Here is a 15682-nt window from a genome sequence, read left to right on the forward strand (position 1 = left end):
AATAATAATCATAAAAATATTCTGAATAATAATTCTCATAATTCTCATAATAATATAATAATTTGAGCACAGTAAAGACCCATGTGTGCTTGTTTTAGAGTGGAGTTTGTATTGTTATGTTTCATTTATAGCCATTACTCTTTCAGTTAATGCTGCATTTTCATTACAGTGAGCTGAATTGGTTTCCTTGACAAATGTTGTCTTCTTTGGGGGCAGGTCTCTAAAACAGACGCAGGTCGAGGGCACGTGTTTGACGTGTATAACTCTCTTCTAATGTACTAATAACATGTAGATCAACCATTATAACCCGCTCAGTGTGTGTTCCAATGTTAATCTCAGTGTGTGACTGTGGACATGGCGCAGTCGGTTACCGTGCCACACATCAACAATCTGATTGGTCGTCGATCTGATCATTTGCATAAAGTTTGTCCAAAGAAAAGTACGGAAAGTCAGTGTGCCTCAGTGTTCTGATGTGCCTGGTATATGCTGTCATCTCTGGCCTCATCGTAGCACGCTATGAAACATTCTGTTTGATGCAAATTATCACATTTTTTTTATTAGGTTGAATGGATAACTGGCTCTAAATGTAGGTATTGTGATATAACTGAGTCTGTTCTACAGTTTCTCATTAGGCTGAATGAATAACTGACTCTAAATGTAGGTATTGTGATATAAACTGAGCCTGTTCTACAGTTTCTCATTAGGTTGAATTAATAACTGACTCTAAATGTAGTTATTGTGTTATAAACTGAGCCTGTTCTACAGTTTCTCATTAGGTTGAATTAATAACTGACTCTAAATGTAGTTATTGTGTTATAAACTGAGCCTGTTCTACAGTTTCTCATTAGGTTGAATTAATAACTGACTCTAAATGTAGGTATTGTGATATGAACTGTGTCTGGTCTACAGGCTCTAAATGTAGGTATTGTGATATGAACTGTGTCTGTTCTACAGGCTCTAAATGTAGGTATTGTGATATAAACTGTGTCTGGTCTACAGGCTCTAAATGTAGGTATTGTGATATAAACTGTGTCTGTTCTACAGGCTCTAAATGTAGGTATTGTAATATAAAAAAGCTATGAAAGAGCACATATGTAGGTGGAGCAATGAGAAGTCAACTGTATTATAGTTGTGACTGGTGGGTATTTAATCCTCTGTCTGTAATTGCTCATCTTTTTTGTGACATTTTCCCCTAATAACAAGCCTGACTACCTCTTAGCAGTCTAATTTGTACAAAGGCAGGTCAAACACTGCCTCACCTTCTGCCAAAGAAGCAGGTGAGATGGAGCAGGCCATTAATTTTCAGCCATTTAATGACCTTGTCACAAATAAATTGTGTATTCTAATTAACGTTGGGATTATTAGGGATTTGGGAGCCTAGCAGAGTAATAATGGAAACAGAGCAGTTTTTTTTTTTTTCCCTCCTGTGAGATTTGAATGTCATGGTGCAGGACTGAGGATGGGTCAGTGAGTGCACAGCGTTCATATTCAGTAGTCCTCACAGATATGGATAGACAGAGGGAGATCGATCTGCTGTCCCATTAGAGAGAATAGACAGAAGCCGTGGATCTCCTGGGTGGTAAATGACTGAAATATCGACAGTCTGATTAAGCACAGCTGGAATGGACAGTGAGGTAGATAGACAAGGAAGGGCGGAAATCTATTAAGTTGATGTACCTGGTTGCCGCTACCCTTAGAAGTCTTTTGTTGAAGTTATTGCTGCTGATAACAAAAGCATGTTGCTTTGTTGTATGAATTATTGGTTACTCTTTGCACATTGCAAATTCTTTTGAAGGTGCAGATTCTAAACTTTCAGTCCACATTTGTGTTTGTAAATAGAAGATGTGATATTTTATAGTGATTTTCATTTTCTTAAATGTTATGTTTTGTGCTGTGTGGTCAGAGGCCACCCTTCATTTACATGATTTCCATTCAAACACCCATTAAGTTATTCATTTTTCAATGTGAGGTGTCCATGTTTTGCCCATATCACAGCCTTCATCTTTTTGTTAGATTTGCTTTCAGTTTTGCACAAAAAAATATATATATATTTTTTTTTTTCACTACAAAGTTCAGTCTTAGAAGTTGGTTACCTTTTCTACTTTTCATGATTCAATAATGCAGAGGTATCGTATTGTTTTTGGCCATTTCCTAATCTTAGTATGGGCTTTCTGACAGCCTTTACAGACCCATAGCATTAAGTTGTCTTCTCATAGTGGATTTTTCAGATCTGAAACAAGAATATAGCTTGTTTTTCTCTGAAAAATGAAAGCATTCCAGGCTTATTACATGCTAAAGCTTATTATTCAGTAACTACAAGGACTTCAATGCAAACAAATTGAGCTTTTCTTAGGGTATAGAAGTGTGTAATAAAACTTTGGGCCTGCAAATGGACCCAGGGCTTGGCAAGAGGTTCAAATACTTAACAAAATTGTTTTGGTGGTCTATGAGGTCTTGCAGGTGGTTGTTGGGAGTCCCATTTTTTCTGTCTTTTAATGATTTCTGAACAGTTTTGGAAACTCTTGATTTTTTGCTTATTTTATTTTGACTTTCCCCTTCCTTGTGTAAGTTGACAATCTCATATCTAATCTTCTCAGAAATATCAATGAATGAAAATATAATGAAACCTAAGGGCTGTTTAAATTGGAAACTAACTAAATGAAGGGTAGATTCTGACCTTTGCACAATATTGTACATAGTCTTGTTTTGTAGAAAGATAGATACTGTACATTTTTACCCTGATCTAATTTCTTAACATCAGTTTCATTTGACTAGTAAAGCCAAAACGAACTGGTAGCTCTCAACATCTAAAGACTAAAGACTCGTCCTCATCCTCATCCCTTCAAGAGAACCTGATACACATATGCACTTCTTTATTCTCTGCTTTGTGTTGGGCTCACTAGGGTGATTAGTGCCAAGCTGGTATTGACTTGGTGCAGATGTGTTGTGTAAGCATTGCTTTGCTTTAGTCTACACTGGATGGTAATATATTCAGCTCAATACTCCTGTGCAGTGAGGGAAAACAGAGCCACGGAGGAGAAGAGAGGAGAGAAAAAGACTGAGATGCACAAGCATAGGAGATGGATAGATGAGGATGCTACACAGTGAGGTATATGAAGGATGAAGAGAGGGCGAGAAGGGGGATGTGGGGGGTTGGAGATGCACAGTTCAGGATTGGCAGGCCCCTGCGGTGGTCTTGTTGCTAGGGAACACTGTGTGACTTGTTGCCAGGCAACAGCGCTGAACTCTGAGAGATACGGCTGCTGCGGCAGGGAGTAGGCGAGCGAGGGATGGGGGAGGCAGTTTCCTTGGCAACCATTCATACTCGGAAGGAGAGAAAGAATCGGGGAGGTAGGGTGAAGGGAGGAAAGAGATGGATCAGGGAACAAAAGAAAGAGAGGAAAGACAGGCAAGGTGGATGAGAAAAGGGGGCAGGAGGCTAAAGATAGAAATGAAGCTGAGGTGTGCGCATTGTGAAAATTTCATCACGAGTGTAGGGTACGTGTTCAAGAAATGTGGGCAGTGCCCCCCACCACCACCACCACTACCACCACTGTGTTGATACCAGTAGTGGGAAGAGATGAAAGAAATATGATAATGTAGGCCATCTGAATGTAAAAATTGGGCTATCATCACTTAGAAACGCCCCCCCAGACATCTGGGTACCATGGTAACCTCCTTATTGGGAGCTATGGGTGGCAGCTCAGCGAGCTGTAGCAATCCATGCTCAAAAATAAAGCAGCCAAAAAAGGTTCTTTGGAGCGACGCCATAGAGGCACAACTATTGATTTCCTAAAGTGTTGCTCAAATGAATGATTTCAATTGAGTTTTTAAAGGAATATCAATTGAATAGTTCTTTAGGAACCCAAAAATGGTTCTTGAATGGCATCGCTCCCAAAGAACCCTTCTGGGCACCTTTACTTTTAAGAGCATGGAGGAGAAGTTGCATGGGGAAGTGCAGAAAGCTGTCTGAGGCTGACATATTCATGGGAGCGTGTTCTAAATAAAGCTCAGGAACTTGGCGTATCTTTATCTGTCTTAACAGAGTCGTCTGCTGCTGTTGGAACTGTCTCGCACCTGAATGCAGATGAGGAGCGAGTTCACACTAAATGAGAACAGGCCAGAGTACAAAGCAGGCAGATAGAGACAGAATGAGAGACGTGTTACAAAGAGAAAGGATGTCAGCAAATGGAGAGAAGAGAATGTAAAAGATAGAAAAAGACGTTGGTTTGCTTGGCAGTGGAGCTAAAAGTGGAGGGCCTGCAGGGATGTGGTCCTGTACTGCCAAAGTTTCCTCATGGCTGCACTGTAAATAAAGGAAAGTTAGCAAAAATGGTCAATACTCTACGTTTGAATATTCAAGTAAAATACTGTTTGTTATTAACTAACATTCAGCAAAAAATTGTATGAATACAACTGATCTACAGTTTGAATTTAATGAATGTAATGGATTCTAATAAATCCTGTTCATAGCCTAAAGGTACATAAAGGGGGTTCTTCAAGAGTTCTTTAGTAAAGAAAATGGTTCTATATAGTGCTTTGCATCATGAAAGGGTTCTTCAGATTGATGGAGATCGAGCTGTAGATTTTTTGAAAAAAAGGTTCTATATAGAACCAAAAAGGGTTCCACCATTGTTACAAACCAAATAACCATTTTTGGTACTATATAGAATGATTTTCTTTAAGAGTGTAACCTTAAATTCAGCTCAAAACTTGCACCTAATCCTAAACATAATCCTAAAGCCTAAAATTGTTGATAATCACCAGAGTTTCACCAGATAGCTTGTGCAATTTGAGCATCTATAGAAAATCCATGGAGTACTCTCAAAATAAAGTGTAACCATCAGTTGAAATGTAATCATTTCGTCCTCCCGACTTATTTCAGACTTGGAATCGGGACACTCTGAGATCCTGTGCACCTGTGTTGTTACGCCGTTGCTAAATTAGCCATCACGATTCATATGCAGTTTTAAAAAAGGGTTCCTTGGAGCGATGCCATAGAAGAACCACTTTTGGTTCCCCTAGAAAAGCCTTTTAATTCAGTGGTTCTTTAAAGAAGACTTATAAATCAAAACCCACTCAACAGCAAGATTTTCAGGTCAATCAAAAATGATTCTTCCATAGCACTCCAAATCTTGTTTGGCACCTTTCTTTTTAAGAGTGTACTTACTCTTTTTACACTGTGATTTACAGCCTTCATTCAAGGTCTGAATGGAATTGAATTGTAGTAGAGATCTTCTTGATGTCCTGCTCCTGTTTTGGTCCACCACTGTCACCACCACCATTCCATTTACTACTTTTTAATGTATTGTGATATTATTTTTATCACAATTAGTTTTTTTTACGCTGAAGAGAGCATTCGTCCTACATTTATACACTTTCAACTTTATTTATTGATCTTTATTGTAAATAGAAGTCTATTCGTCTTGTGTGCCAAAGAAATGAGGCTGCCACCAATGGTATTATTTTGTCTTTTGGACTTCTTACTTTGCAACTGTGTTTTGTCCCAAATCTTGCAGTTTTAAAATTTTACTACAAAACCAGGCTTTTGGTCACATTTTCTTCACTGTGAACATTCAAACAAAAATGCCATCGCTGTCATGGCTGATGAAAAGGTTGTATTAGTGAAATAACAAACTTTGGTTTTACTATAGCAATGAAACAGCTCATTTGTACAAAAGCAGTCATAACAGACCCAAAATACTCCTATTTTGTACTGTACAAAATAATTGGTGAACAGATATGGCTTGGAGTATCACCCAATAGCAAGTACACAGCACATCTCCAGCTCTTTTACCCACATTATCCATTTCCACATTCTTTTGAGTTTGCAAGGTAACTTAACAAGAACATACTTCCCAAGAACTCATGTCCGTTCTTCTTTTTCTGACACTGATTTCAGTAGTGGTCAGCATAAGCAGGAAGTTAACAGACAAAAAATGAAAGAGCTGCTTTCTTTGAATAGGCTGGACTGAAAAAGGTGCATAGACTTTACAGTTTACAGACATCTTGTGCCAACATATAAGACATGATTTGAAATGGAGCGCGTGCCACTTTTTTATTCAAATGTCTGCATTATACAGACCCCTGGTTCTCATGAGGAAACAGGAAGTCAGCTTAGCTTTCTTACTCAGACATGCAACACACACGCACACACACACACACACACACACACACACACACACACACACACACACACACACACAGATACCCCTGCCATAATGGGGGCCGGGGGAAATGAAGTGAGGGGTGAATAACTCGTGAACACATGGGTCACTCTCACCAGAGATGAGAGGTTTCATTTGGTTCCTCTCCGTGAAAACACTACCACTCCATGCTGCCATATCTGACCTTCTCAGCCAAATTAGATCCACTAAGCCCAAGGGGAAATGTGGAATGGCCATGTCTGCGTATGAGAGAGAGAGAGAGAGAGAGAGAGAGAGAGAGCTGATGTTCTGCCATCTGTAGTATGAGAGTGTCATATGTGAATGGTATGATATGTTATTGAATGACAGAATGTGCAGAATAATACTAAATGACAGCCTCAACATGGAACTGGCTGGCATGTGTTATGGGAATGATTGGCAAAACATTAAAAAGCTATAGTTTCAAAAAATGGAGTAAGAAATAAAAATGATCAACTCTCAGCTTTCTGATTTTCCTTTTATTTTATTTTATTTTCCCATGTTTTCTTCTTCTCCCTTCTGCTTTGTTTGTCCTCTTGCTTTGTTGGGGGGGGGGTTGTCAGAAGGATGCCTCTGCTGTCAAGGACCAACAAACTTAAGCTCCTACAGTTTGCCAAACGTTATTGAAACTTTCAGTGAGACCATGTTCTGTGGTCAGATGAGACCAAAATAGAGCTTTTTGGCAACAAACACCAGAAGTGAGTTTGGCGTGGACACAAAGATAGCTATGCAGAAAAGAACTCCACTGTGAAGTATCTGAGATGTCACAGTCTCCATGAAAGATTAGGCAAAAATACATTCGAAACCTGACTGCATCAACCTCTTCCAGCAGGACAGTGATCCAAAACACACCTAAAAATCAACACAGAAATGGTTTACTGACCACAGAATGAAGGTTTTGCCATAGCCACTCCAGTCCACTGAACTAAACCCCGTAGAAAACTTGTGGGTGAACTAAAAAAGGAGAGTCTCAAGGATCTGGAGAGGTTGACTATGGAGGAACTCTCAGATCCTGTGCCTTGTGTTCTCCAGTCTCATTAAGTGTTATAGGAGAAGACTCAAAGCAGTTATCTTTGCAAACGGAGGCTGCACAAAGTATTAAATGATAGATTTTAGGTTAGAAGAAAAACCAAAAGGATAAGCACTAAAGAATGTTATTTACAGCCTGTTTTGCTTATGCTTACCAGGGCTGTATACCGTTGTTTTTGGAAGAAAACCTTGTATCTCCAAAATGACAACTTTATAGGAGAAGGAAAAAAAAGTCAATGATTTTTTTCCAAGTAATTTTGGGCTGTTTCTTTGGGTCCATTCATCATAAAATTTCCACACAATGTAAAGGGCAACAGGCATTTTCAAATTATGCCAAAAACTGAAAAATGAACATATATATATTTGTGTGTGTGTGTGTGTGTGTGTGTGTGTGTGTGTGTGTGTGTGTGTGTTGTGTTTGTGTTTTCCAGTGTCTTTTTTAAAATATTTTTAATTTTTTTTTAACCGGTTGTTCCCACCTTAACAGATAGTAGTAATGTTCAGTGCTCTTGATTCCTCACACAATCAATTAATTCTGGTCAAGAAGTCAATTATTTTTATGCTACGCTTTTGTGAGAGTTCACCCTACTGACCCAGAATTTAACAGTGTGCCAACCAGCCCCCGTGCCAACTAGCCCCATTCTCCCCTTTGTGCATATACCAGTTGCGTGCAGTTTGGCTGCCCCAGTCAATTTACATATTTTGTTGATTTTCTAATTGAAAATAAATGAACACATCCTCTACAGAGCACTCTGCATATTTTAATGCACACTGTTTATTTGCTGAATTTAACACGTTGGGGGAAAAAAATAAAACATAAAATGTGGCCTGTTATATATTTCATGTTTTATGCAGAAAATGCTATTTTCAAGTTTGTTCCTCATATGGACAAAATATATTCACCTGAAAAATCAACATTTCACTTGATTTGATGTTTATTCTAGAGCTGTATACACACATGCACACACACACACACACACACACACACACACACATACTGGCACACATACACACTAAAGCAGATGAGTTCATGGAGCTCACAAGGGGATATTATGATAGATAATCCCTGCTAGCTTATGCATTTATTAAAATAGGCTGTGTGCAGCGCTTTCAGAATGAACCTACAGATGAAAAACAAACAGATTCTCTTTTTAGGGCCAGAGTTTGATCTAAATAAAACACAGAGAGGAAAGTAGGTCAAAGCAGAGTAACTGGTGTGAAGCTCAGAGCAGAGAGCTCTGCTTCTGCAGGGAAAGTAGTGCACAACGCTATCTCTCTCTCTCTCTCTCTCTCTCTCTCTCTCTCTCTCTCTCTCTCTCTGTGTGTGTGTGCTGTTCTGTCTTCCTCATGAGGATACACATTCTAAATCATGAAGATTGTATGAAAGTGCGTTCTCTGCTGGTGCTCAGTGTGACACGCTGTGTTGATTTCAACAAATCCGCTCGTTTTCTGATGCCAGTTCCTGTGGCCACGCTTTGTCAAGCCTCTCTTGATTCAGGAGGTCAGCCCTTTCAACTGTGACCTCATATGTTCCCTGCATCCCTTCTGTCAAATATGAGCCCAATCCCATGAGTCTCTGAGCATATCTCTGAAGTGAATTTAGTCCTTTGCTGCTCCTTCAGAGCCCCTCTTTTCATCTGCTATGTTCTCTAAAATGTTCCCCCATTGGGGCTTATATGAAGGAAATGCTAATGGTGACATCAAACATTCTATTATAATGACTTTCTAGGATAACTGGCTCTCCACAATGGTTATTGGCCTGGATGCATGGCTGTAGGAAAAAAAATCTTTTTAGTTGGTATAGAACGTTTACATGGTGGAGGTTCTTTAAACTCATGATGGAGGTACTTATTTACAAAAAATGGTTCTTCCATACTTAGCATTTCACTGGTGATACATTAACTGTCTTTGCTCCCTTTAACTCATTACAGTCTGAACACCAATAGGCAGCTGTGCAACTGTTGTGGCCCTTCGTTCTTGTATTTTGCACTTCAGAATGCTCTACATGTTTTCAAACAGAGACAGGTCTGGACTGCAGGCTGTCCAGCACCCGCACTCTTTGATCATGCAGCCATGCTGTAAGAATGTAGCTGGTTAAAATAGGCATGGATGTCCCCGACATCATCTAAACAGGCAGCACAAGTTTATTTTTTTTTATTTATTTATTTATTTTTTTTTCCTGAAATGTGTATATCTTTCAGCGTTAATGGTGCCTTGACACATGTATAAGTTGCCCACTAGTACACTCTAATACTATGACAGATCCTAGCTTTTGAACTTTATGCTGGTAATAAGCTGGTTGGCCTTTTCTTCTTTGGCCTGAAGAACACAACTTCCATTATTTCCATAATCTTTGTGAAATGTCGTCACATCAGACCACAACACACATTTCCACTGTACCTCAGTCCATTTCAGATGGGCTTGAGCCCAGAGAAGTCGGCGGTGTTTTTTTGGATGTGGTTGGCATATGGCTTCTGCTGTGCATTGAACAGCCTTAACTTGCATTTGTGGAGGCAGTGATGTATGGTGTATGATGTTTATTGACATAGGTGCCCATAGGATGATATCCATCACAGAAGCATCCTGGTTTATAATCTGGTACCACATAAGAGATCAAAGGTCACAGGCGTTCAGTTGTGGTTGCCCTTATGCTGAGATTTCTCCAGATTTTCTGAATCTTTTGATGATGAGGAATGTCAGTCTTAAACTGTTGAATTATTTGCTGGCGCAAAGCAGTGAGCCTCGACTCATTCTTTCCTAGATGGTCCTTTAAAGATGAGATGCTTTGCTGACATGATAACATGTTAACGTGCTTGCACTTCCATTCTGGTTGAGAGTACACTGAGCGCATTGTGACTGCTGCTTCTCTCCGGCGTCTTCTGCTTTTTTGGTGTTTTTGTTTTACTTTCTTCCCCTGGACTCTGACTTTTCTGGATTTTTGGATCTCTGATGTTTGTTTTTTGCTGGAACTGTGGAACTTTGGCTTATGGACTTAAATCTTTCTATTGTTGATTGGACACCCTGACTGCAGCACTGGTTGCTGGCCACCCCGAGCCCTCTCCCGCCCTTCCCTCACAGAGCAGGTACTGCTTGGGTGGTGGATCATTCTCAGCACTGCAGTAACACTGACGTGGTGGTGATGTGTTAGTGTGTGTTGCGCTGGTCTGAGTGGATCAGACACAGCAGTGCTGCTGGAGTTTTTAAACACCTCAGTGTCACTGCTGGACTGAGAATAGTCCACCAACCAAAAATATCCAGCCAACAAGCAGCAGATGAGCTATTGTCTCTGACTTTACATCTACCTGGTGGACTTACAAGGTAGGAGTGTCTAATAGAGTGGACAGTGAGTGGACATAGTGTTTAAAAACTCAAGCAGCACTGCTGTGTCTGATCCACTCATACCAACACAACACACACTAACACACCACCACCACGTTAGTGTCACTGCAGTGCTGAGAATGATCCACCACCCAAATAGTACCTGCTCTGTGAGGGTTCATGGGGGTCCTGACCACTGAAGAACAGGGTAAAAGGGGGCTAACAAAGTATGCAGAGAAACAGATGGACTACAGTCTGTAACTGTAGAACTACAAAGTGCACCTATATAGTAAGTGGAGCTGATAAAATGGACAATGAGTGTAGAAACAAGGAGGTGTTATGCCTGATCGGTGTATACTAGACTTGTTTTGTTCCACTGGTCTCAAAAATATTTCTGTTACTAGTTCTTTTGTTGTTTTTTTGTTATCTCAGGGTGCCCACTACTAAACCTTTTGTGAAAAACACTATCTCTTTCTGTGACATTGACTCTGTTGACCTTCATCTGTTTTCCAAATCTCTTCACACTTCACTTCTTTCTGACTTTTCTGATCGCCCCTCTCCTGATGCCATGGTTTCTCTTTACAATGACGCTATTTCTAACATATTTACCTTTCATGCTCCTCTAAACTGGTTCCTTCTTCTCGTACCTCCTCATGGTTTACCCCTGAGCTCAGAGCCATGCAAACTAATGGAAGGCGTCTTGAGCATCTGCACAAGAAAACTGGGCTTACTGTTCATCTCTTGCTTTTTTAGGGAGCACATCTGTAGGTACATGGATGCCCTAAATGCTGCCCGCTCTGCCTACTATTCAAATATTATAAATGGTGGCAGCTCTAGGCCCAAAAGCCTGTTTAGGACCATACATAAACTTCTCCAACCCCCACGTCGTCTAATCCCTGTTCCCCTGCTCAGTGTCAGGCTTTTCAGGATTTCTTTAGAGATAAAAATCAACAGCATCTACCAGCAGTTTCCCACTGAAGAACAGTCCTCTTTCTCTGAAATTACTTCACTAAATTACTTCAGTGTGTTGACCGTTTTATCTGCTTTCACCCCTGTTGATTCATCTACAGTCATAGAGATCATTTCTAGGTCTTCTTCCTCTTCTTGTCAGCTTGACCCTGCTGCTCTTCTTAAATCCTTTCTCCCTGCTATTTCTTCTCCTATAGCTCATCTTGATGGAAAGAGTTTTTGGCCTTGATGGAAAGAGTTGTGGCCTATCAGCTTCAGGATTTTCTGAGCCTTTCCAGTCTGGCTTTTGCAACTTGCACAGTACTGAGACTACCCTGTAAAGAGTGGCTGATGATCTTTTAATGTCTGCTGATGCTGGTTTTCTTAATATCCTCATCCTCCTTGACCTCACTGCAGCCTTTGACATGGTGAATCATGATATACTTAAATGACCCTCTCTCTTTCTCTCTCTCTTTCTCTTCTTCTCTCTTCTAGATGGTGAAGGTGAGGGACAACTCTCTCCTCCTGTCGGAGCTGGGATCAACAGTAACAGCTGGAGCTTCCGTTATGGGGCAGGTCCAGGTTACGGCCCCCCACCGGCCCTAAAGCCAGGGGAGATCCCTCCTGAAGCCTTTATCATCCCTGGCTCCCCTGCCATCATCTCCATCCGCCAAGATCCAGGAGCCTTGGATGACAAGGGCGACTTCATCACCTTCGGCAAGAAAGAGGAGGCCAAGAAGAAGAAAAAGAAGAAGAAGGACAAGAAGGACAAGAAGGAGAAAGGAAAAGACGATGGAGAAGAGTAGAGGAGAAAGGGCTGTGTCAGAAGGAGCTTTCAACTGAAGTTGGTAGCTAAAACTCACAGAAAGAGAAAAACCAAAAAAGAGAAAAAAATGTGAGTATAGAGAGGAGAGCCTTTTAAAGCCTAGCTCTCAATATGGGAAGCCCTGTCCAGTGCTGACCAGAAGAGACCCTTCTCTCTGTACCCATCTACAAATTATGCCCTGCGTGTATGTTGTAAGGGCTACCAGGAGGCATTAATTGGCTATCACACTATTTAGGTATGCATCTTAGATGAACGATTCTCAGTCCACATGTTTCTAAGAAGCTGGTAGCAATCTAAAACCCATCAGAAGTCAGGGCAGTGTGCATTATGAACCATGATCACATACCCTCCATAAATCCAAAGGTCTAAAATACATGAGGAGCCTCTTATTCCTCATGCCTTCCTCACAACCAGGACTCTAAAGAGGAGAAAACGAAGGCATGATCTTCAGAATGATTTGAAATGCATCAAGAAATTTGTATTTAAACTAGGCACAAAAAGTGTCTGTGTAAAATATGATGATCTGGTCAGAAATATCTCTGTGTGAGATCGAAGCTGATCAAACTAAACCACTTCAGGGGTAGAACAGTAGCAGTGTGTTATGCTTATAGTGCTCACAGAGCCCCCTGCTGACTCACATGGACAAGAGCGCTTCAGTCTGTGCTGCAGAGAAACACAGGTTAAAGAATACCGTTCAAAGTGATGCGTACAGACAAAAGTTTAGATACACAAAGACACGGACACGAACAGGATGGTGCAAAAGTCAGAGACCATGCGCTTATTTATTTTATTTCCAGTTTCCACTTAATGGCTTAATTTCTAGCTGTTGTGTACAGGTTATATATTTTTCTGACTGCAGCCTATATATATATTCCACCCCACGACCCTGGAGGATAAGCGGATTGGATGAGTGTATGTGTGTGTATACTGCAATAGTGTATATTGTAATTTTAGGCTGTTTCTTTTGGTCCATTGATCTTGAAATTTAAAGACAATACAAAGGACAGTAGACTTTTTCAAATTATGTAAAAAAAAAGTGATATATATATATTCAAAAAACAAGTATCTCCAAAATAGTAACTCTACAGGAGAGGGTAAAAACTTTTAATGTAAGTTAACGGAAAAAGAAATTATTCTCAGCCATTTTGGATCATTTCTGTTGGTCCAATCATCACGAAATATGGATAGTATTGTTTCGTTGAAGGGGAACACAATGTCAGTGCCCCCATTTGGGAACACATTTTGAGAACTCACTAGTTACTAGACTGAAAAGACAGACGAGTTAAAGTGGCAGGAAGATGCACAGAAGCAGAGTGGACAAAATGGACAAATTAAATACTGTTGGTCTGATATCATACTTGTGTGTATATTATGTTAAATATGTCTCTTGCTTTTTCCCTTACGCTGAAAAAAGAATACTTTTTACTTAGTAGCTCTTTTGACTGGAAACCAAATAAAAGGCTTGTCTCTGACTTGCACTGGAAACATGCAAACCCCATATGTTCCATATGCTTCTTTCATGCTAGACCCAATATAGTAGAATACATTCCAGTACAGTAGAGCCAGTGTGGACCCCCATACGCAGTCTGTCCATACATTGTATAGCTACATCAAAGCCAGCACAGGATTGAGGTGCTGCAGCCTCTTGGGAGTCTGTAATATAGGCAGGAATGGTGCTTGTTGCTTCATGTCAAATCAAGCCTGATCCCTTTGCCTCTGTTTTGAATGTTCGGTAGTTGTTCTTTAAGCTCTCTCCCTCTCCCTGCTGACTCTTTGCCTTTCAATGCTTGTAAGATTTGCTCATTTGTCCCTCTCACTCGTAGCTGTCCACTGGGGGACCGCAGCCAAAACTGCCCCCTAGTGACTATACTGCATACCATGGCAGGATGGACTGAATCAGAGACCTGTACGTTCTCTTACCTGTAACCCCCTCACTTCAACTGAGCCTCAGCACTGTTACTGGAACTCCCAGCTCCAAAACTCTTCCCCAGGGAATATACGCAAGCATATGTGCCATTTCTTTCCATCCACAAGCAAGTGGGCTAACAACAGGATGTGGGCAACAGAGACTTTCTCTTTTGTGGAGGTAAAGAGTTATGTAGATAGACCTATATTTTCAATTTAATTCAAGGAGCTTGATTTGGAATACAGGGTGATCCATATATGACATATATAAGGCTAGTTACAGAAGTGTCTGTAAAACGGAGAGATTAAGGACTGATGCAGCATTTCTTCTTTTAGTTGTCTACAATACAACACTTTACTGAAGGGTGCCATTCATAATGCTACACAACTGCATAAGCCTTTCATAATAACCGACATACACCTATACAGCCATTTATAAAGGCTTATTCCAACAAGCATTCGAATTGGTGACAACAGAACTGACTTTGTATGAAAACCAACAGCCTTTATAAATGTTTCTGTAGGTTAATGTCAGTTGTCATGTAGGCGTCATGTAGACTTACAAATGTTGAGTTAAACAATAGCAGTGAGCACTGATAGCTGTTCATTCAGGCCATCCAAACCACAAGAAGGTTTAACGTCTGTAAGGTTTGCTTTTCTCGTTCTAGAGTGTTTCGCCACCCCTCTGTTTTTATTTCCCCTTCTTTCTTTTGGCTGTAGGACTATTATTCAAGGTATGGGAGAGACGTTAGCGCTGCTATAAGACTGCATTCGCACCACACACATGCAAACACACATCACACACACTCACAGCCTCCTTCAGGTGTGGTTTAGTGCTGTCAGATCACTAAGTGGCTGTTTGCATGTAATACGCAGAAGAAACAGAAACTATATATAGATATATATAGATAGATATGTTTTTCATAATTATTTTCAACCATTTCTTCTCGAACCGGAGACGTGTATTGTCTCCTCTGAAGTACTTAGACATATTTCTAATTATTCATTCAGTTTCTAATGTACAAGCACATACATACATACAGATATACCAATATACACTTTGCAGACATGCGAACACCCAGAAATGACATTAACCATAACATTCTAGATATATGTAATGATGTAGTGTTATGCTCTGACTTTTTTATACCCCTTCATATATATATATATATATATATATATATATATATATATATATATATATATATATATATATATATATATATATATATGAGAATGTATTATTATTATGTTGCGGCTAATGTGAACTCATATTCATTTAACCCCTCTACTATATAAACCCCTTTTTCCATTAAAAACCACAAAAATCCTGATAAAAAATTCAAAATGATAAAACTGAAGATAAAAAGTGTCTATGTACTCTGCTTGTGTGTAGTGAATGTCTATTAAGTCATTCAGTGCCAAAGTGGCACTATGCTCTTGACTTTGACAGTGCAAATCTGTTCAACAA

General features: G+C 40.0%; 1 protein-coding gene across 1 annotated transcript in view; it reads left to right on the top strand.

The window, feature by feature from the left end:
* Positions 1–15358, top strand: part of LOC118824492 (protocadherin alpha-C2-like) — a 32242-nt gene extending 16884 nt beyond the window's left edge. Inside the window, 1 exon segment of the mRNA XM_036594714.1 lies at positions 11976–15358. Coding sequence (XP_036450607.1) covers positions 11976–12286 — 311 coding nt within the window. The 3' untranslated portion in view covers positions 12287–15358.
* The last annotated feature ends 324 nt before the right edge of the window (positions 15359–15682 follow it).

The sequence above is a fragment of the Colossoma macropomum genome, unplaced genomic scaffold (assembly GCF_904425465.1).
Source record: "Colossoma macropomum unplaced genomic scaffold, Colossoma_macropomum, whole genome shotgun sequence".
Lineage (NCBI taxonomy): Eukaryota > Metazoa > Chordata > Actinopteri > Characiformes > Serrasalmidae > Colossoma > Colossoma macropomum.